Below are 24487 nucleotides of genomic sequence, written 5' to 3' on the forward strand. Positions count from 1 at the left end.
ACACCATCAACAATGGAGAGGTTTATGGTAAAATTCTTATATTTCTTTGTCCAGAGTAGATCATCAAAAACACAGCTATTGGTACTACGGGATTTATGATGGCTGCCCCAAAGGATTGACCTTGGTTGAGTATGAAATTATGATAAGCTAAATTAATCAAACATAGTGGCCATCTAAAGCCATGTAACAGTGCTGGCATAACAGTGCTACATTTTGGTTTTAATGAAAACCTTTCACTTTCCTCACTTTTTCAACCTCAGAACTTTTATAAAAGCACCAATGAAGATATCATGATTGCACTTATGATGTCTAATGATGAAATGCTCTGTATAGCTACATCTACACATAATGATAAACTACAGCTGAAATCCTAAACTAGAGCTCAACCAGGACAAGTTGTTAACATGCAATCCTGCACAGATGTAGTCTTGCATTTATTTGTATGTGATGTATCTTCATAACTGAGATATGGGAAAAGACAGGTTACAATAATTCAATCTCAAATAACACAACTGTTTTGCACAGCATACACAACAAAAAGATGCACTTTGTATATCATTTTCAATCTGAATGGATTTTATTGCTTTCATTACCCCTTAAAAATGATATTAGATTAAATGTTCTGTAAAACGTACTGTGTTTCAGATCCTTGCAAATGACATATTTACTTACTGGCTCAATAACTGCTGGTTCTCCTTTCTCTCCTTTCTCGCCATATGCGCCATAACCATTCACCTGGAGTCATAAAAAATAACACTTTACCCGCAAATCTTCCTTTCATGGTGTATGTAACTACATCCATTTTTAAAGGAACAACAGTTATATAATCAATACATAATATGTTGAAAATTTGAAGTCCAATTATGCTCTCAAAATAATGCATTAAACTTCCACAGTTTATGAAAGTATTGGGTTAAAATGTGCCTTGTGAATAAATTATGATGTAGATGTGATCTTGTTTTAGACACATCTATGTGATACATGATTATACCGTTCATGTCTGGAAACATAAAGAAAATGCATGTTTGGAAACAAGTGTGTAATCTTTCATTTTAAAAATAGTACGATGTTGGAACCATCCTTTCTGACAATTGAACAGATTACATAATGTGTGGTACTGTACGGACTGTGTGGTCTTGAAGATCCTATTTACAGGGAAAACTACTATACATTGGATTTACCCCGTTGTTTTCACAACTTATCTTATACTTCATTAAACTATTCTATCAACCATCTAATGAAATTTGAACAAGATTAAAAAATTGATGATGCACTTGAATGTACACTGCCACATAGGGTCTACTTTTAATTCACATACGTTTTTAATGTTTGGAGGACAGCTTAAGTGGCACAATTAAACAATGCAAAATTACATTGTTTAAACTTTAAACTAGAAGGAATTTATTGTGTAGCATTGCATATTGTTGCACGTTGTCTAGCAGAAGAAAGCATTCCTTAAACTATCTGTTCATTCTGCATGCAACCTTAATAAGATAAGTGCATAAATTATGCCCTGGAGATATAATTTTGAGTCTAAATTTGGCAGTGTCTTTGAAAGTCCTACCCATCAATGCATGAAAATTAACTATAACAGTAGCGACTTTTTATGACATTAAATCTCAATAAAAAGGCAATGGATGATGAGCATCTACTTCTGGTGTCCCATATCTTTCAAACCTATTTTGATTCCAGAGTCAGAGTAATGTCTGTTGTGCATTGTGCTCTTATTCTTGTCTTGAATTCAATGTAATACCTAGGCCTCGGCAGCGAATTCTGCTAAATTGGCGGAGTTTGCAGAGCTAAACATACAATCAAATAATCTACAGTGACTAGATATGGTGCTTTTAATTTGAAAACTAAATGTATGGTGTTTACATAACGAGTAATTGTAGTATTTTATACAATTTCTCTATTTTGTTTTTATCATTTTACAGTTTCGAAAAGTAAATTGTAATTTGTAACATACTAATTAGATGTTCCCATGCCATAGTACTCAATTGTTTGAATAATGATGTTTCTTTATATTATGTCCCTATATTCTGGTACATGGCATACACAACCAATTACTCCACTGACAATCTATTGAAGGAGATTAGCGGCCCAAATTTGTAATTAAATCTAAACAATCCTTCTGAGTGAAAAATACGTTTATTTGTAACTATTGACTTGTAAACTAGCATTCTGTCTCCCTCCGTCCATACCAGATGTTTTTTTTCTATGTCAAGGAGCCTTCACTTTAAGAAAAGTATGTGGGCATTCACTTTGACCCAGCATACTATTCAGTTCTTGCAATACAAATCCACTGTAACTGAGGTGAGTAGAATGAGCTAGCGAGGACTGTGTGTCAAAAACACATTCCCAAGGCTGTTCCATTATCAACATTTGCTCAAGGAGAAACAGTTGTGCCAATTGGGTGTTTGCTTCAGAACACTTGCCATTCCGAAATTAGTCTTAACTAGATTCTTTTATCTTGAGACCTTCAAGACTACAGTGTTTGTGTCTCTTGCGTGAGAATCACACCATAGCATTATAGCCCCCTGTCAACGATTATACAATGGTAAAAAGGTGTGGTTAGGGCTATAAAGAGAGAGAGGGATTTTAACAACTAGTATAGCATGGGCAGAAGACTATAACGCTAGTAGACCATTCCACCCACTCATTCTAGAATGTTCCAAATTAGAAAAGGAGAAACGGAGAGACAAACATTGGAATGTTTGAGCAGAAGGCTTATATCAGTGATTATTAGCCCTGAGCCACTTCCTGGTCTTCAAAAATACTCCCAATATTACAATAACTGTGCCGGCATATTTCAAACTTTAGCAGTATCAATAAAAACTGAGTTTTTGTTTTTTTTTGTTGAAAAAAAAGATGTAGTGCCATCAAAAAGTTTTAGCTCCTAGCTTTATCTTTTTTAACTTTAGAAAGAATCCATAATTGCCAATTGGGTCTGAATATCTGCCGTTAACCATGTCAATGTTTTGTATACATTAGCCATGCTATTTTTTAATTTTATTAAATATCTGTAAGTAACATGCTGATAATACATTCTAAACCTTGGTGGCTCTCTCATCAAGAGAACAATACTGGTAGATGACTCTGGTTATTTTATTGCAAATACGGTAAAACATATTATGGGTCTCATATATGTAAACTCTGATTATAGTACAAAACTGCTTTTATGGGTAAATCATTATCATTTGAGTTCTTCTTTTTCGTGATGAAACATTTGTCAAAATGCCCCAGAATCAAAGAAAATTTGCTCTTCATTTCAAAGTGTTGCAGTGCTGCCCGAACTCAATAAAATGGAACCTAATGCTAGACCATTCTTCTAAATATTTTGATACACATATGACTGTATTATCTAATGTAATCTCATAAACTAATGTTTTTCACAGTTTGAATTGTAATCACTAGCACTTGTCAAAGTGGGAATCTTTCATTATAACTGTATTTTGTGCTTAATGTGTTGCTTTTCGTAAACAAAACATTGTCTCAACATATCAGTCCTATCTCAAGTTTTATGAAGATGTCCATATACAAACCTCCATTCTACATAAAACTACTATAAGACTATCCAATATATATGTTTCAAATCAGGGTACAAGTCCAGGATGCTACATGCACTTGAAGAGGTTTTAGAAATACCAATCTTTAATAGCAACAATTCATTTTAATTGATATGCTAGGACTGGGTGCAGCCAGTAAGACGAAGAACAGTTACAAGAAGTCACACAAAAGAGGTTTATTTGGCGAATAAATATTTCAATTGATTAATTTATGCTTAAACCATGGCATTTAAATATATTCTGTGAAGTGGCATTTCTATATGATTTAAGCATTTCGGACAATTGTGTATGCTGGCAGAAAATGCCTTAATCATGACAGCCACTTTTTGTTAAACCAGAATTGGCCTCCAAATGAATGAGTTTCAATAAAAGGTACTCAAAAAATGATAAGGATCACAGTGAATGGGAAATAAGTTCCCTCTCCTGAATCCATGTATACCTGCACTGCTCCAATTGAGGATGTTAAAGAATTTCTTTATGATCCTCAATTGGAGAGCAAAGCAGCCCACAGGGGTTCAGTAGAGGAACACATAAGCAATAATGATAAGTACTGGAACTAAATGAATATTAAGATAAAGCTAAAAAGCTGCGATGTGGATGGTTGGATTATATCATTGAAGTTCGGTGCAAATATCAGTAGGTCATTTTATGTTAGCATGAGCAGATGAGACACCAGAGCTGTAAAGACAAATAATGCACAGGGTGCAATACTGCCACAGATTGTGATTGTGAGTCCATTTCATTGACTCCCGGTCGTTTGGAGGCCAATTCTTGTCCACCTAAAAGCATCTGTACTGGTGAAGGCATTTTCCACTGAAACTCATGTAGAATAGAATAAACTCTATAGCCACTGAATGAGCATAAACTCTATAGCCACTGAACAAATGTATATTGTTTACAGTCATGAAAGGAAAAGTTAAGTAAAATGTACAAGAGTTATATATTGATAAAGAACATATTGATGTAATTGTATATTATAACCACATTAATTCCTGCCAAATCAGAAAGGTGTTTTACATAAGATGTATGTTTTTATGAATGTGAAAGGATGTAATGAAGGGAGGGGTAGTTGGTATGTTGGATGAATGGTAGTGAGTGTGATGTAGTAGTTTATAAGAAACACATTTGCTGTAATGTGATCTGCAGATTACTATTATGTATATATAGGGAGTATATTTTGAGACAAATTGCAATAATATGATATATGTAATTAAATTTAAAGAATCATTAAATAAAAGTGATATGTAAAGAATCAGCTTTACTGAGCACAAATAGTTTTTTGACTTAATGCATGAATATATTATGGTAAGACAGGGTTTTTAGGTCAAGCCTGGCAGCACATACTCTGCTTCGCGAGGCAAGCTGTATTTGAGTATGGACTTGAAGCTCCGCCCACTCTCCCCCATATTTTTTATTGGCTTTTGTCATTGTTCTTTGCAAATGCTGACTTCTGATAAGTTAAGAGGCTTGTTAGGCCCTTTTTGATACTGCCTTGTCTTCATTTGTAACTTTCTGTGAGGGCAGGCCTTTTTACTTTGTTGTTACACAGTATGTCTTATTTAGTCTGTAAGCACTATTTTCTTTAATGCATTTCTCCTACTGCAGACATGACATGCTTTCTTGCAATATTCAGCATGCCATGAGTGCTTTCACTTTCCAAGCAGCCCGGGACAATGGTGGCAAAGGTCTCACATTTACAAGAGTTTGAGCTATTGGAATTGTAAATGACAATGCCTTTTATTTATGTGTTAATTATCAAATCAGATAAATAAAAGGTACTGTCATTTGTAATTCCAATAGCTTAAACTCTCGCAAGTGTGAGACCTACTGCATTACAAATGCTTGTTTCTTTGTTAGGTAATCCAATTTTTTAACCACTGAGAATGTTTAAAATACATTCTATAATGGATCAAAATTATGACTTGTTCAAATTATAGGAAGAGGGTTATCTGAACACATTTAATTTACAACTGTATCTTTTATAGTCATTGACCGCAGCTAAAATGCTTATAAACCTGTGAATTAATATATTTTTGTACACTATAAGTTGTTTGCCTACAAGTCTGATTTATGAACATACACATGATTTTAATTGAAATTACTGGTTCTTTTTTAACTACATAACACCAAGATCAAGATTTACTATGCTCCACGCATTAGAGCGTTGCATGAAGAATTGCAGCACTGCATTGTGTGAAGGACAACAAATAGTGAGTAAGCTGATTATGCCATTGTTGTCACAGAAAATGGTTATTCTGCATGAAGATTTTTTCCTCACACTCTGCACACTGCCGTAAAGGTAAGCCAGCAGTGTCTATTCGAGGATTTCTAATTGTGATACAGCATCAAGTACAAATTCCTAATTGTAGTCATCCGAACAGGGGTAAAATGTGCAACGTGTTTTTGTTTTGAAGCACATATGTTACATTTGGCTTTGGCAACCAATATACTGCTTGATTCATTGGTTGCATCTGATCATCCAGATCAATGTACTTTAGTACATTTGGATATGTACCAAAGCCTGTATATTTTGAGCTGTTCCACCCCTGTGTGGCATAAATTACGAAGATGGCACAAAAGCAGGTTTGGTGCTGCAAAAGGGTTATCTCTTGGCACAAATGTATATTTCATGTGAAATTTGATCATTGCTTTAGTTTGCACAAACCATTAACTTATCTCTCTTATTAGAATTGATTAACTAGACCACTTTCTCTGACAGATTGAGGTCTGCTTCTTAGCATTTGCTGTAGCTTGATCCTAACCTTACGAAGCAATACCGCCTTATATGCCCACTTTCCTCATATGTCCAGCTTTGAAATATTTGGTATCTAGTTAGTGCATATTTTCTTTTTGGAACTATCTTATACTGATGATTATATTCTTTATCCCTTGACTGTATCGAATGGTGCTTATTGATTCTAGCACCAACTAGCAACTTTACCAAGGCCACCACTTGTGCATGGCTAAACCATTTATTTAGAGATATCAAGGATTTAACTTGCCATTGGGTGACCAAATATCAATGTATAGATGCATGTCGGGTGAAGTGGATGTTTAACAGCACAGTAAACCAATAGTTCCTGTTTCACATCTGCTCTTCCTTCCAGACTAGACTGTACTCCAATGTACATATCATGAAATCATTTGTACATCATTGGCCTTTAAAAATAAAAGCCAGTTCATTGCTTTCAATTTTATATTGGAAAAGGATTAGTCATCTATAGGTCTTTCCTGCGGAAATGGCTAGATAGAATGATTTTAAAATAATTTTACTATACCCAGTGTGTGGACATGATTTGTATTCTTAATAGCTGGGCTATTGAGTTCTGTTTAAACAAACTGTGTCCTCTGAAAGCCAATATCCTCCCCCCAGCCACTGACTATGCTCTGAATTGATCATAAAATGGTGACCTGCTATATAAAAAGCAAATTAATTAAATTCAAAGAGCCGTCAGCACAATTTATCCATGAGGGTGGGGCCTATTCTTGACTGCATCGCTGTGCTTTGGGTCCCCTTCCATTTGCTGGTGTGCTCCCTGATGTGCTCCCTAATCAAGCCAGGGCTCACAGTGCTGGCCACGCAGCATACCTACCCCAATGTGACCATAGGCTTACTTTGAGAGGACTACTGCTGCATATTTCTGTCCTCAGATGGCTGTTCAGCAGTGAAAGTCCTATGGAAACACGCTCCAGACCAAGCTGATATTTACTGCCTTACATGGGGTACAGCCCATCTGGATCAGGTTATTCCTATTGTTGATGTCTAGGTGCAAGAACACACCCTGTGCATACAAATTGAAGCCTCTTCATCAAACTATGGACATCCTTAAGCTTCCTTTGCCTTAGTAGTGTAATACCCTTGCTAATTACATTCTTTATTCATTCTCTTCTTGACTGTCTGACTGCATCCCTCAGTTTCACACATGAAGATATGTGCACTTGCTCATTCCGTCACTGCCTAACTTAGTTGCTCACCTCATTTAGTCACTCAGAGAAGTGGGAATCTTTGTGTATGGGCTAGTATAACTGCATTCTTTTTCTCATTAAGTTGAAAGAAATGATTTTAAAATCCTTGCATATACACAATTGTAAAAGCCAGCTACATGTCATATTCATAATATACAATGTAACACATTATTATACAATATAAAGGAAAAATTATATTTTTCAAATATTACCCTATGTTGAGGGTAACAAATAGACTATATACAAAAATACAGAGGCTACAGATCAAGAGGTTTGACACTCATGATTTGGAGAGGATTACTGGTTTGTGAGTCACTAAAATCCAGAGTGTAAAACGAGTCTAGGTATTTCTCCGCAATCATTTCAAAAACAAATTATTGTATTTTGTTTACTCAGACCGTAGTGAAGGAAGTTATTATTTATATTAGTTACTGCAAATTGAAATGAACATGTGCATGTAAGTCCTGAATGCACATGAGCATCATTTTGAAGAATGTACTCCCTTAAGTACGCAATGCAGAAAGAAATACAAAGTTATTGTTAAAGAACTGACAAACACTAATTTTGTTTTAAAGCACACAGTGTAGGATTCATGCACTTACATTTGTTTCTGTGATATCCGTTTCAGCCGGAACACCAGGGCCAAACTCCTCCTTAGTGGGATTGGTTGGTTTTTCTTCATACTCTTTGTAGTCATAAAAATTATATTCTCCTAACTCTCCATCTACCAAAGGATCAGCCTCTGTGGGGTCTATGACTTTGCTTCCATATTCAGCTTCCTCAACGTTTGTTTTCCCAGAATCATAGTCCTCACCAGTAACATATTCTTCGGCAAAGGTTTCTTCAACTGGGTTTTGCTATCACATAAGCAGCAAAGGTTTGGTGCATGGGAGGAATATGAGCATTAATGTTAGTCAAAGCAATGTAAGCGTACCATGGTCTGTAATTAAAAAGAAAAGCATCTTTAAAGCACATCATCTTTTAATAATATTCTGAAATACTGATTGTTCAGTCCTTCAAATATATTAATAGATTGGGATGTGCATGCATAGTGATGAATAAATATTTTTATGATATTTATTCACAAACAATCAAAATGAACAGATGCATTTGATAGTCTTGTACTGATTCCACACAAAATAGTGTGAGCTTGTTCCACAAACAGTACTGGATACCGTATTGTGCAAATAACCCATTTGTTTCTAAATTCCACATCAAGGTTTTCAAAACGGAGATAAGTGGAATTTTAGAATACTAAGATGCAGCTAGGGTGGAGGAGCATTTGTTAACAGGGCAGAACTTTCACTTTCTTAGATTTAAGTTAAGGGTCAGAACATGGGTGTTTGCATAGAAGAGGCACATTCGTAACTATTTGAAATATTGTAAACACCAGCCAAGTTGTAACTTTGTTGGTATTTAGAATATTCAGGCACTTTTCCAACAGAGCTTTTACCTCATTAACATACCAAAGACCTCAAGTAAATTCTAAGGTAAATGGGTTGGAAAAGTTCTTCTGTTTTTTTCAAATAGTGTACTGGTAGAGATTCTGCACAGAAAACAACATTGTATGTGTAAATGCACATTTACGCCAAATTTACTCCTGCAGATTATTAGGCCAGTGGAAAATGCACCTGAATACATATTAGCCATGAGGTGTAGTCATGTAAAACCAGCTGTTATATTATATTTTTGGAATCCACAGAAATGTACTCCAGGGCCCTTGCAGGAATACATTTTTAAAGTCTATATGCAAATCCATGCTTCAGCTATTATATGTGAGTTTTAAAAGTTTCAATAATATGCAAAATATTAACCAACTTTTAGTTGTTTTTTTCTAACTTATTTTGTGTCTATTTAGGATCTACAAGGGGTTGTTCTATTTTGGTTAGCATAATAGGTGCAATGCATATAAATAACACAACCCCTGATAATTTCAACCTTTAATTGCGTTTTTGAAACATCCAACATCACAAGGTCATACATATGCTGAATTATCTTGTCATTATTAATATATATATATAATAATCGGATGGACATTTGTCCTTTAATTTACAAGAATAAACTTTCTCTGCTACCTATTTGAGGATTTGTATCGTTTATCGGATTATTTACTCGCTGCAGTAACGAGGTCGGTTGGAGGTCCGCACCTGGTGTGTTTCCGTCCTCCATTGGCGGAACAGGAACATTATTTTCATATATATATATATATATATATATATATATATATATATATATATATATATATATATATATATATATATATATATTTGAACCATTAGTGTATAATTTTTCCATTTTTTATAGTTATGTTCATTTGCCTGGCTGTATGAATATTTTAATATACAATACAGTGCATTTCGCTTCTTTCTAGAAGAACCTATTTTACGTGAGCAGGTACACTCTCAGTCTGCACACACTTATGACACTCTAACAAATGAAAGCTTGTATAAAAATCTCAAACTCAGTGACTAGAATTATTATCCTAAATATAATCATAAAAAAAGGAAAGGTGGTTCTATAGGTTATAATAAAAATGTTGAATGGATTCAAGAAGTAGTCAATGCCATTTCTTTACCTTTCCAAGTGATATGGATGTTGTAATATCAAACTGTTAACAAGATCTCAAAATGTCAAACATTTTGCCTTTTGCGGAAGAGGGACAAGTTTGAGCTATCTACTACAATTTGTCTTGATGCTTTTGATTGCATTCTTTATGCATGTTCAGCTTCTGCTCTTAATCTGAATGGGCAAATCAAAGTCATATGGGAAGACATGGGTGAGATACTTAGTGAATGGATAGAAAAATAAATAGTACACCTGTCTCCTTGTTGAAATGATTATAAGAGATCTCCCCATTAACTCTCAACTAACCCACTCCAGCTGAGGAGAGGAGTACAGATTATTCATAATTACCTGGCCAACATCTCACATCTGTTAGAAGTTACAATTTAAATGTTTAAGATTTGTGGAGTTTATATGGTTAAAGCGTTTCTTCACCGTTGCTTTAAACGTTTGCAACATGGACAAGAATAAATATTCAGTTTTCACTTAATGAGTACCGGGTGATATTTAGATCTGAGGAGTTAGTTAAAATGGAATTGGTTAGAGATACCACCAATTGCACTTATACTACTGATTTACATTGTGATTGCTTTGAAGAGGATTACCCCAATGAGACAAATGAAGAATATTGAAAGTTACCAGCTGGTATTTTATGCGCTCCTACCCTGATTTTATCTTTTAAGGCTTCCAAAAATAATGTTCATTTTTCTATAAAGGACACATGGAACAATATTTGATTGGTTTAATCATATTCATTCACTCTTGATTGTAATGAACCTGCATTTATCCCAAAATATTGGACAATCACAACTGAAGGGATATCACAATACTGTCTCTTTTCACAAGAGCAAAAATGAATACAATACAGTGTTTTAAATACGGTGTTATCCCACAGGAAACTGTACCCATACTTAAATAATATTGTCACGCTCCCCTGTTTGATTGACATCAGTAATAAGCCAGATGTAGACATCAGTTACTCATTGCTGCATTTCTGTAGCATATTAACTATTAGTTATCATAGTTGTAAATGTTACCCTCCCTCCAACCCTCACAAGTAGTGTGCCTAATTGTTAATAATTATACTTGATTATGCAATGTGGAAAAATCAATATCAAAATCACTTGTGCATCATTGGTCACAGCCACTTTACAATGTTGGATGCCATTGTGACAGTTCCATTCAATGTCACTTATTATCCAGTTCCAAGGAGTGAAAATATTGTGAAAGATATTCACTGAAAACATTTGTTTGAAAATTTACTATTGCTAATATCTAAGTGGGTACTGTAGAAACAGAAAAATGTGTTAAAGACCTGAAAATGCAAGAAGATTAGAGAGTAATCCTAGCATTGTCTGCAGAAACCCGGTTCTAAGAAACAAAAATTACAAATAACTTAGACTTAGGTTCTATTTGTTCATGCTCTTATTGAGTTGCTCTCATCAAACTTAATTCCCAGCAGTATATTATTAAGTGTGTTCTTCAAAGAAGACATTTTTCTTTGCATGGTTCAATAAAACTAGAATATATTGGTTGGCAAAGTAACAGCAAGCCTCATTTATAATTAGTCATCCAAAGTATTTTTATTCTTTGCTGCATTATACTAACCAATAAAGTTTTGATATTCACTGGTACATATTTAGGGCACCAATATTTCAGGAACTATTTATAGTTTATAAAGGTGTGAATGACATGTTTCTGCAAAACATTTGTCTCTCCGGTGCCTGTGCATGTTAGAGTAAAGCACTGAGGTGAGATAGGGTTTCTTCTACCATTAAATAAACCATTTAAAAGCATCAATAATTATATTAAAAACATATCTGCCTCATATGCTTGAAATGTGTCTTCAATCTGCATAATCTCTTAGAAAACATAAATCCTTGCTTTACAATTAATTGTCTCTTAACTAAATTGCCATAAACTGACTTAAGGTTTCTTTACTAACCATTGTGTGTCCCCAAATACAAGAATAGAAAACTTGGACACTGTAAATAACTGAACTCTGTGATTTTAGAATCACAATGTGCTTACTTTAATGTATACATTTATAGTTACTTACATTGAATCAACATGAAGACCATGCTTATAGGAGATGACTACCTTTTTGCATGGTTTCACCCCATTTTTGCCTTATCTGTTTTTTTGAAATTATAACTCTGTGCACTTTAACCCCACTAAACAGGAGTAAAGTTCCTGTGCTCCCCCTTCAAACATGCTGGAATTTACTCAAATAACTTTCACATAAAACCATAGTATATGGTGCAGAAATACACCCCTACCATGGCAAGTTATATGTGACCTGTGGAGTGCAGCGCCTATTGTGCTCAACTACAGTGGCAATGGAAACATATATTCAAGAATACACTTTGTAGATTAGCAACAGCTTGCACCCTGCTGCACAGGCCTGTCATAATTGCCATTTTGAGAGGTAGAAAAACTGAATTTAAAATTTGAAATAAGTCACCCCAAGCGCATATTGCTGCCCACAAGGTGGGGTGCATCATATTTAAGAGTGGAACATGTGTGATAACAGAACTATGATATTCCCCAGCGACTAGGCCTCAAGCAATGTTTTCACTAGTCGGGCTGCAACTGGCACATAAGAAAAATCAAAGTAATGTTATAATCTTTAAACTATAATGTTTGACCTGTACCAACTACATAGTCCATCTGCAGACTTATTTTGATATTTAATAGAAATCCAACCTAATGCTGAAGGTGTATTTTGCTTGAATGGATTACAAATTTAACTTTTTGAAAGCTACCTTTATTCTGCCTCAAAGCTTACTTCTATTAGCTCTCCAATAATTGCCCAGGCTGTACTTTGCCTGAATGAGGTGTGAAAGAGATATGGAAACTGTTCCCAAAGGAGGGACAATTGTCTGGGAGGGGAGGTACCCATCTCTGACCAATAGTTGGTGCCTGGTATGAATGTGGAATCCCCAGGCACTATCCTCAGAGACATAATAGGCCTGCAGAAGATCAGAAAAGAATTGGACCTGCTGTCTGTGACATAAGAAGATCCCTGATGGGCTAGGCATTCTTCCTGTTGTACCAATGAGATGACGGGTCAGGTGGCTGACCTCCTGTGTTTCTACAGTGACACAAGATATTGCAAGAGGCTTTTTCTGAAAATTCCAAGCTCACCAGTGCAATTGGACCTGGACTTTACTTTGCTTTTAGCCTCTGCCTGAAAGATATATGTGCCTTCCCCTAAGGTCCTGTAGCCCTAATAGTGTACTCTCATGGTTCTTTGGCCACTCGATGAAAGTGTGGTAACTTTTGACAACTTTTTCTCCAGAGCTCCAGAATTTTTAGCAAAAATTTCAAGAGGGACATTGCAGTCAATCTGCTTCAGGTATCCCACTTTTGGTTCCACAGCAGCAGCTACAAATTCAGTGGTGCCCCCCACAGGGAAGATTTGTCTTCTGAAAAAGTGACAAAGCCCCATTCTGAGCTGGGAACTTAGGAGAATTGTCAACATTTGTGTTCAAAAAAGTGACAACATCCCTTTTTAAAGTAGGACTTATGAACTTCTTCAAAATTGTTTACTTCCATTGTGTTCATATAATTTTACTTTCTTTTTCTAATTCAGTAAGGAATTTTTGTTGCTTGGTGTTTTTACTTTATTACCATTTTGGTTCTGTATGAATTCTTTGCACATTGCCCTAAGTATATCCTTTGCCATAGCTACCAGGGTGTTGAGCTCAGTTAAATTTAGTGACTTGGAGGGTTCGCCTTGACAAGAATTGTTATTATTCCTTGAAGTGGGTAGTCACACACCCAAAATAATTATCCATATTTGTACAATGCTAATCTAGTTTCTGACAGGGTTACAATATTTCCAACACAAGAACCCAATACAGTTTATTTGACTCAACATATAAAAAAAACATACTTCACTTTCATATCATATGATGAACAGTACTAAACATATAAAAATTTACTATATTTTGTGCTAACATGCAGTAGTGTTTGCAAAACTGCTAGTATCAGAAGCATGTTACTTCCTGGTTGATTCCTTTCCAATTTCAGACTACTAATTTATTTATACCTTTTAACTTGAATCTATTGAAGGCAATTATGACAGTCAGAAGCAGTTGTTGTATTAAATATGCATAGCTCTGCATTTCAAGGCCTGAAGTATATGATGTAGGCAGGAAACAATGTTTCAAAGTACTTGCAGATGAGTGTTTAACTTTCCACAAGAATAAACTATGTTTCATTCCTCTTGAAAAAAAGGAACATTTAGCATTTACCTTGTTTTGTAGCTAGCAACAGTAATGAGAAGCAAGATAATTTTAAGATCTCAAATTCAAACATCTAAAAAGACTGAATAAATCCATAAGTCAAACGTCATCAAATTTGACTATTATGATGACTTAGAGGTTTTGAAAAGTAATTCACCGGGATTTGGAGAAATACACTCTTATTCCTTACCTCATTTGGTCCAGTGGTCAAACGGGGAGTCTCTGTCTGATAAGCTTCTGCAATCCCATACTCAGTTTCATCTACATTATACTCTTCCTGGATGTATTCAACAATGTTGGCCTAATATCAATCAAAACAGTAATGTTCTATTAATGAGCGTAAAATATGAAGCAAAATAACGTAGCAGATCAACATAGAGTAGGGTTATAGAATTAGCCAGAGAGGTGCAAATCTAGCGGGGTTAGGGCTATAGATATCTCAAGATCAGAGATCTTCCGCTCATGGGCTGAGAAAGATCTTGATTGCTTTGTGCTACTTTTACCCCTAGTCTGGCTCGTGCTGTAGCTCGATTATTGGCCACGCTTTTCTTCTTCTTAGCTGCAAATGATTCAGATTTTTTGGCTGTGACCTTTTTGGGTTTGTCCTTTGTGCTAGCTGACACTGCCTTCTTCTTCTTTTTGGAATTGGCTTTCTTCTTCTGAAAAATGCGTTGAAAGATGGAATGGAAGACATGAATGTAAGGAAAGGAAAATGCAGAAAGTATGATTGAAGAATCGAGAGCATGGTCAGAATGAAGGTAATCTACCTTCACTTGTTCCACTACTAAATGAACATGGATTCACAGAACAGGACTAAGCACAGGGAAAGAGATGAGATGATGAGCGTATGACAGGCCATGCAAACAGTAACAAAAGAACACCACGCAACACACAGGACAGGCTCGTTTTACCTCTGTTGTTGGTATAACCTCTTCAGTTTGTGTGGGTCCCTCTGTTATAAGGTCAGTCTCTTTATAATCTGCTTCACCATATTCATAGTCATATTCGATTAATTCCTCCGGTACATACTATACAACAATAGAGAAATACCAGGCATTTCTATGTTAGTAGCTGCAAATGAAAGTAGTATCTTTGGAACCCTTATTTCCAACATTTACATGTCAGTAAATGTTAAAGGAAATAAGGCAAAATACATAATGACATATTGATTGTCATTCATAAGAAAAGCATGAAACATTCATCTATGGGAATGTTCTATTTCTCTATGTTAAACAGTGCTTAAGAATTGAAAAGCAAGGAGTGTTATTATAGTTTTCAGCAGTTTAGAATTGTTCTGTGGTGAACTTTAATCAGTACAGTTATTTATTTCGAAAATTAATATTCCGCAGCACAAATGTATATTCTAGAACCCTTGAAGCTATACATATAGATTTGCTTAGAATTAAAGCAAAATAAGTATGTGTAATTGACTTATTCAGGAAGAAAATAAATCACACAGGTTTTTTATAATGTCATGCACAAAGATAGAACATTATTAACTTCAGTGGATGCTGTGCTATAACATTTAAATTGTTGAAAGTACTATATATGTTTCTCAAATTCACTTTGAAATAGAATCAAGATACTTGACATGGCCTTCCTGCACATTTTTCCTGCATTGTTTTTCCTGCACTGCTTTTTAAAATTATTCAAGCATATATGACATTATTATAATATATTTAATTTATTTTCAAAATTTACTGAGACAATTAGATATAAAGTATATTCATAAAACATTAAAACTGAAAAGCAATTCATATAAATACAAATTGCACTACATATGGAGGGTAAACACCCCTTACTATGCATCCATCACAACGCAGGTTGTTACAACGCGGTCGTCACAACAACTGCATTGTAACAATGCAGACCATTACCCCGCAAGGCGTTAGTACGATTTGCAAAGGGGGGAGAAGGTGTTGGATTTAAAATCCAACAACTTCCCTACTCCCCGCACAGACTGGAGTTGGAATAGTAAATTATACTATGCCAACATCCAGCGCCCCCCTCCGCAAGTCGTTGTTACGACTTGCAGGATAATGGTGTGTGTTGTTACAGCCTCGTTGTAACAACATGCGGGGTGACGGAATGAGGAAAAAAGAGGCATATTCCATATGGAGGGGTTTCCCTTCTCTCTCTCTCAAAAAGATCTTCAGAGTTTTTTTTAAAAAGTTTGGTTGAGTGGAAACACTGATTTAAATGAACAGGGCTCCCACTATACCAATTCTATGATCCTAATGTCTCCAGTCATAGCTGACCTAATTAGAAAAGTAGGCTTTCCATTGATAGTTTATAAGTTCATCATTATATACTCCGTGGATGGAGTAATGTTAAGAAGCAAAGAACTCAATACTGACTGAAGCTAGAAACTTCCAGTTGCCCAGTTCAGTAATATAGTGGTTGAATCCCTTTGAAGGCAGGTTAATATTTTTATCTTCACTGTTCTGCCATGGACGTGAGTCCAAATAATTAGTGCTTATTAATTATCTTTATGGGAACTTAATTTGTGCTAATTGATTTCAGAAGCTAATATTGCATAGCTAATAAACATTTCATTGATATTCTACCTCTGTGCAGGTAGGCTCTAAATACATTTTACCCTCTAAAAACCTGCGGGAGTCAGGTCATTTGAAACCTGGAGCCAGTGTCATAGTGCCCCATTTGCTATACGAGGGGTGGCTCATGTCCATCAGATGAAAAAAATGCGGATCGACATAGGCCAGCCCACTTCATCTGGATGTATTCTTCACTCTACTTAACTAAAAGGTACTCAACAAAACTTTTACCAAATTGCCAGGTTTTTTTTGTAATGTTTGTTCTAGTATTGTAATTCTCATTAAGCATTTCACACCTTGCACAGTGAGATATTTCTACAATAGCAAGTACATCTGCATTCTAATGCACATCTAGCCACCAGCATGCCCAATGATAATCATAAGCATGGACAGTAATGAGCATTTCCCTAATATAATTTGTTGAAACAAGTGTGACAACATGCATTTATCACAGCTGGATAGGATAGAAAACATATGTAACTAATAACATGCGGAAAGGGGATATAGTCTGAGGGCAGAAGTAGCGTACCTTAATGGAAGGTATAATGCTCTCTTGGCATGTCGCTTATTTGAGAAAGCCACATGTATTATATTTTGTATGTTTCCATGAAAATCAGAAAACACATACAAATGCTTTATTTTTCAAACCATGAGGTTTGTCAAGAGAGATGGGTTATTTATGCAAAGTAAAAAGAAGTTTGATCAATAAGAAAGAATCGGGAAATTATTTCATGACAGCAAAAGGAGTAATCCACATTCTTTGTTGTTAAACTTTAATATTTCAACGTTTGGGTACATAAAAACTGTGTTAAGGTTACAGGAAGGACCAGTAAAAGTAGATATAATACGAGAGGATGACATTACTGACGACTGCATGATACATTATGTTGCAAATAAAATTACATCCTTGCACATTTTAAAGACAAGATGGCTAACAAACGTTTCCTAATTTGGGTAATCGATAATGGCAATAAAAGCAATTGACATAAACATACAATGATTTAAAAACAATTAAAGTGACCATTACTTCCCTTGAAAAATAGCAGAATGCTATAATTCATTAACATTTGGGGGAAAGAACTAGTTTTTAATTATGCCTCAACTGTCAGTGATGTGAAACCCTTGAAATATGTACTCTATGGAACTACAATCTGACCTTTAAACTGTACCCATACATGGGTGAAAGTGTGGACATGATAAATGATAAAACATTTCTGTAAGTTCACTACATATAGGATTCACAATATTTGCTTTTTTCTTGTACACCTGCATTAAATGTGCATTTAGTTATGCAGTGTGGCATAATAGCGTAATTTTGGGAATTGTGTACAACAAACGTAACACAAATTTACAGAAATTACATTTGGTGTGCTAGTCACTGGTTTCTGACCCGAGGGACTCACTGTCCCACAACAGGAGGAGGGGCTGCCACGTGCTGAAAACCACCTGTCCATCTACCACATGCCCTCTACCATGTGCTGGAAACCACCTGTCCATCTACCACGGCACGGGATGTTTGGTGTGCTGATCTTTGCCCAGAGGGACTCACTGTCCCAAAACACATTGCTGCTTAGAGGGAGGGGCTGCCATTCCCCCACACTGTGAAATAGCCCATCCACCTAACGCTAGATGTGTGAGGGCCACGCTCGGGCAAAGCCCAGGCCAAGGGCAGGCCTGTTCTGGGCCCATAAGCACCACAAAGAGGGAGGATAGGGCAACCCTCTTGATCCCTTTATCAAATTGGTGTTGTTAACGCTGGTGAACACGTTGACAGTCTTGATTTTAACAGAGAGCTCTAGCTCTTTGTAGACTGAGCAGGCGTAGAACTCCATAAGTATGCTTGGGCTTAGCAGACAACATTTAGCAGTATCTTGTTGTTGGCTCTACGTACATTTGCCTTTAATCCATCTGATTATTGTCTCCTTCTTTTGTTTGGTTAATTGATGGAATCATGGGGAAGAGGAATGTTCGGAACAGCCCGCAAGGAACAGAAAAAAGCAAAAGGGCTGCCCAACAAACAGTTGGTAACTGTGTGATTGATGAAATTGATAATCTATTCGAAGAAGTAGAAACTATCTTAGCGAGGTGAAAAAGTTGCATTGTAAAAGTAGCAGACCAAAGATTACAAGGATATTTAAAAAGGGGCAGAAGTCTGTTAAACCCAAGGCGGGAAATATGGAGCAGACCAAGCGTGACAAAGCAAGTGAATTTTCCACCCAGCTAAACCAAACACCCAGTGCTGTTAATATGGAGAGACAGGTTATAACCACTATGGAAGGACAAAATGAACCTGTAACTAATAACATTTTGGAGGTGTCCTGCACAAATCAATATAGTCTAATTGCTAGTAGGGCTAGTGATAATGATGAAAAAAGTAAACTGGCTGTGTCAAATGTCACCTACTCTAAAGATTACGCTGCCGGCCTCCGGGTTGTAGGCATCAAGCCGTGTACTTATCCATGTGTGAATAAAGGTCTTTAAAAAAAAAAAGTAAACGAGATGAACGGGCCTATGGGAATAACGGATTTATACAGCAAGAGAGGTTGAGTCCATACGAGAAATTAGAAAACTTATTCAGCAACTAAGGAAAAAAATTAATAGCCTGAGATCTCAAGTATTTCGAATACAATGTCAATACAATGTAGATTAGAGAGGATGGGTGTGGCTACCAAGCGAGGTAATGAGAATGCTCGGATTAGGCCCAGGTATCAGGAGGGAGCAAAATAGGTCTCCAACAGGAGCTCAACCGGGGGAACCAAGCCAGCAGGTGAACACCCTTTCTGACAAGGATCACATAACTATGCATGGCAGGGTACAAGAGTGTTATGCAAAATGAGATAAATATAAGGGATATAATGTAGCCTGGCACTCCCATAGTCTTTCATATAAACCCCAGAATTGTGCCCAAGAAATCTCCGATCATTGATGACAGATTAAACAGAAGAATTCTTCAGTTTCCCAAGACCCCATGGCCAAAGTTGAAATTTGAGCATCGGGTTATCGAGAAGGGGAGAAAACTTGTCAGCTCAGGCCAGTTCCAATGTGAATACATTGAGGAGGTTGTACATGATCAACAGTCCCCAAACTTCCCGTAGGAATGAAAGAAAATAGTGAGTCCCTCAAAAACAAAGTGATCCATTGGGTGAGGAGTTACAGACATTGATATTCCCTGATTAGAGATGAAATGTGGATCACTGCAGAATTCACAGTATGACTACATAGCCTTATAGTTAAGTAGAGAGGAGTACCCAATAGGACTAGTGAACAGGTATTTGTGTATTGGTCCACCAAGGGGGTTCTTAAATACTGTTTAAGTATAACTTACCCCCACTATCATCCAAATATAATGCTATTGAAGATCTGGCCCGTAAAAAGCAAACTATTAGCACTCTGCACCTAATAAAGGCAAATGAGAAAGGGGTGAGCTAAATGAGGTTGATTGACTCAGGAAAGATAGTACTGTCTCTACAAGGAGGTTGTCCCCTTTGCCTTTACACAAAGGCAGCGCTAATCATTTAAGTATGTACCACTGCAGCCACACACATCCCTCATCTCACTGCAGAATCAGCCCAAACATACTCCAGTCCCTCCTGGTAAAAAAGGTTGGCAGGATGGAAGGAAAGGAAAATAAAATAAACATTAACTTCATCATAAAGATGATACTCACAATTTAGAGTGATATCATAGAAATTAGCAGGAATTAAATCTAAAATGATAGACCTCAATGAGGAACCTTTAAAGATAAGTATCCCATATGCATATTTCAAGAGATATGGGCTCTAAAAACGTATCTATGAGATGGGGTTTATAAAAACTAGTGTGTAAGCTAGACCATCGGCTGTGGGTCACCCGTCTAATGGCTTAATAATATTGATTAAGACCACACTTGCCTGCGGGATCAAAAGATTGAACTTAAATTCTGTGAATATCCTGGGCTTCTTTGTAATAAGACTGACTAACTTGCATATCCACCCTTGAAATACAAATCATGATTCAGAAACATTGAGATCACTTGCAGTTAAGTACTAAAGTTGCTTTGCAACTGGCCTATGTTCACTCTTACAAATGGGCTAAGAGCGTGTAATAGGCACACTAAATCAGATAGAGGGACAAACTATACCTACAAAATAGGCATATGTGAAGAGTAGGATAGATTACATTCTAATTGATCTAAAAGTATGGCCAGATCTGCATGATATAGTGTTCGCAGACAGAAATTACAGTGATCACAATGCTTTGATCCTTGACCTGAAAATTAACCCAGATGTACTGAGTAATCAAAATGTGTGTATGATGGATCTGCCAATTTTAAGAACTATTGGCCTCAGGTCCAAATCAATAGGGATATTCTTGCACAACTGCATAATGGAGTTGTAAATGCCCTTAATCCGATAGGAAATACAGTGCAAAATAAACTTGATGTGATGGGAATTCTCAATGACCTAATTATTTCAGTCAGGAGTATCTGCTACTGAACATCTGAGATAAAAACTGTAAGACGCAAATAGGCAGAATAATTTAATAAAGACTGCAAATTAGCCAAACGTCACTTAGTATCTGTTGTAAAAGGTGAGGATAGAATAGTCTTAGCTGAAGAGAAGGAGCTAAATAAAAAATACTGGTACAAGCCAAGAGAATTTGGGAGGGGGAATATTGGCAAGAATTGCCTGGGGACTTTCACTAAAAGACAGTCTCTCCTTCTGGCATCTTTTCTCAAAAGGACTACCCTATATGGTAAATGAAGATGATTTTCATATACAGCCACATAGTTGGGAGCAATGTATTACAAAATTATATTCAGCAGAACCAGCGCTTTTCACAAGAAAATAGAAGGGACAACTCCAACGTAGCTTGGGTACAGGATAGTATGATGCCAGTCACATTCACCATGGAGGAAACTCTTGCAGCAATAATACGTATGTAAAAGGGGAGGGCCCAGGATTGGATAAAATCCCAGGAGATTTATATAGCTCAGAACCTATTGTCTGGGGATACATATTAAACTGGATCACAAATGTCAGAGTAAAGGGAGTCGAAATTCCAGACACTTGGAAAGGGGTGGAAATTACCCCCATATATAAAAAAGGGATAAAGGGGAGCCAGACAATTACAGACCCATTAGCTTAAGACACACAACAAAAAACTTTTTTAGCAAAAAGGTACTGTCATAAATACAGGTGTGGACGGAGGAGAAGCACGTTTTTTCCCAATTACAAGCAGGGTTTAGGGCTAATACAAGTACATTTTGACCAGGCATTTAGTTTATTACTGATTTTATAGAAATGGGTTCTAATCAATAAGGGGCACCTATATGTAGTGTCTCTGAACCTCAAATCTACTTTTGACCGGATACCCCAGGAAAAACTGCGGACACTATTGAAAGGAATGGAAATGCCCATGGAGCTGTTATGTTTAGTAACTCATCTGCACAATGGGAAATTTGCCGAAATAAGTTGGGGTGGAAAAGGCAAACTAACTGAACATATTGCACTCTCTCAGGCGGTTCATCAGGGTTGCGTACTAGCCACCCACCTTATTTACATTAATCAAGAAAGGGCTTATAAAAATGCTATTTGATTGTAATGGTGATTCTCCCCAACCCCCCCTCCAAACTGGCAATTCAGCAAATTCCTACTCTTTCATTTCCAGACGATAGGCTGCTTACTTCGAAAACTCCTATGAGCCTACAAAACATTCTAAACTGTTTCATAGAGGCATGCAGGCTATTTGGCTAAGAAATAAATGGGCTCAAAACTAAATTCACAACTTTTCCTCCCCATAAGTCATTTAGAGGGAAAATTAAGATTGGTTCATGGAAACTAGAACAGGTCAAGGAATCTGTTTATCTAGCAGTAAGGCTGGCAAATAATCTATGATGGTCAGCTGAGGTCCTAAAGTGCTAAATGACCCTCCAGCATGTGGAGACAGCAATCATAAAGAAAATTAATTGCTCGATCTACTGACTGATTACCCCTATGCTAGAAATATATCACAGAAGTAGTCTTGGAGCTGCCCTTCATGGTGCAAAACTGTGGGGGACAGCCTAAACAAAACGAATGGATAAAAATGAAATTAAAGGTATGAGAGCTACTTTATCTCTGCCACAGAGTACTCAACTTGTCCCCACGTGCCTTGATTTAGGACTAAAACACATATCACATATTGCCACATTAAAACCTCTAATCTATTGGGTTAAAGTCTGGATGGGGAAAGTCTCAGTTCCCCATCAAACAGGCTGTATTAGAGGTCAAAACATTGTATAAAGAGGGAGTAGGTCCTTGGTTCAGATATGTTGAGAGTTGGTGACTCAAACTGGGCTTAGAAGTGTGGAATAACTCAAGTAACCAGAATAAAGGAATATTAACAAAATTGAAGTCAAGATATTTGGCCTGTAACATGAATAAATGGGTTTCCTGAACAGCGCATGGCACTTTAACAAATCATTTTGATATTAAGTGCACCTTAAGGTATGACGCGTTTATGGATCGTGTAGACCAGCCTTTAGCAAAATCCTTGTTTTAAAAACTTAGATATGGGCTTTTACTGGTAAATTCAGTAAAAGCTAAATGGAAGCAAAACCCAACTACACTGGCATGCACAGCATGCACTTTTTCATCAGAGACAATGGAGAATTTGTTTTGCCCTGCCTATATGAAAACTAGGAGGAGGTGGATATTTCCAGTATGTCAGTTACTATCTGTTTTCCAACATGTTGATGCCATGTGTGTCTTAAGATCGTGTAAAACTGAATGGCTTGTGTTCTCAGTATCACGTTATGTAATGTGCACATAGTGCATTTGTTGTCAATTGCTGATGCTTACCAGCTTGCTGGCAACACACTTTTGCCTTGTATCCATGTTTCATTTCAAAAGAAAAATCTTAAATAGGTTGCCATTTTATGTACTGCAGTTTACTGATAAAGATATTTTATAAACTGGTTACATGTGTGTTTACTTAATTTAATCAGTAGCATGAACTAACCATTGATTGATGGTGTATAGTTAGCAACTAGATCAATACTGTCAGTAAATACTATTATTTTTAACTCTGATTATTCACCTTAAGAAGAATGGTTTACTGTTGCCCAAGGTATCTGCATCAATTACACTAATCCATGTAAAGATAAACCTCTCTGCCTCTTTAAGATGATGGGTTATCATAAGTAGCCTTGAATGCCGGTACATTTAATGAATTGAAGAAATGTTTTTACTCTTTTTTAAGAGCTTATAAGCATTATACCTCAATGGAACTAGTTGTTGCACTTTCCCCTACTTTGCCCCCTCATCTCCATTACAACAATTGTATTGTATAATGTAGATTATGTAATATATTTTATTGTATTTCTTTTATTGGTTAATGTTTTTATTTTGTTTTATGTGTGTACATATGATCATATATTGATTGAATTAAATACTACCACTACTACCACTGAAATTAAATTTGATTGCTCCAGCGTAGCATAAATTGCACCTGGTTGTAGGTAAAAATGTACTCTGCCTGGCTCCATGGAAGTTTAAACTACACAAAAGCTGAACAAATTATCTTCATAAACTGTGAGTTTCTCAAACAGTGGACCTGTGCCTCAAGA

At 36.3% G+C, this 24487-nt stretch overlaps 1 protein-coding gene across 3 annotated transcripts in view; it reads right to left on the reverse strand.

Annotated features, from left to right (window-relative positions):
* The window catches only part of COL11A1 (collagen type XI alpha 1 chain), a 393245-nt gene that overhangs the window by 237985 nt on the left and 130773 nt on the right, over positions 1-24487 (reverse strand). Inside the window, exons 6-10 of one of the 3 annotated variants that reach the window (XM_078644690.1) lie at positions 15256-15372; positions 14848-15003; positions 14535-14645; positions 8135-8389; positions 673-735 (exon numbers count right to left, since the gene is read on the reverse strand). In XM_078644690.1, coding sequence (XP_078500816.1) covers positions 673-735; positions 8135-8389; positions 14535-14645; positions 14848-15003; positions 15256-15372 — 702 coding nt within the window. The remainder of the gene's footprint in view (positions 1-672; positions 736-8134; positions 8390-14534; positions 14646-14847; positions 15004-15255; positions 15373-24487) is intronic. The other 2 variants (XM_078644698.1, XM_078644705.1) reach the window with 2 other exon arrangements.

The sequence above is a fragment of the Lissotriton helveticus genome, chromosome 1_1, assembly GCF_964261635.1.
Source record: "Lissotriton helveticus chromosome 1_1, aLisHel1.1, whole genome shotgun sequence".
NCBI classification, from domain to species: Eukaryota; Metazoa; Chordata; class Amphibia; order Caudata; family Salamandridae; genus Lissotriton; species Lissotriton helveticus.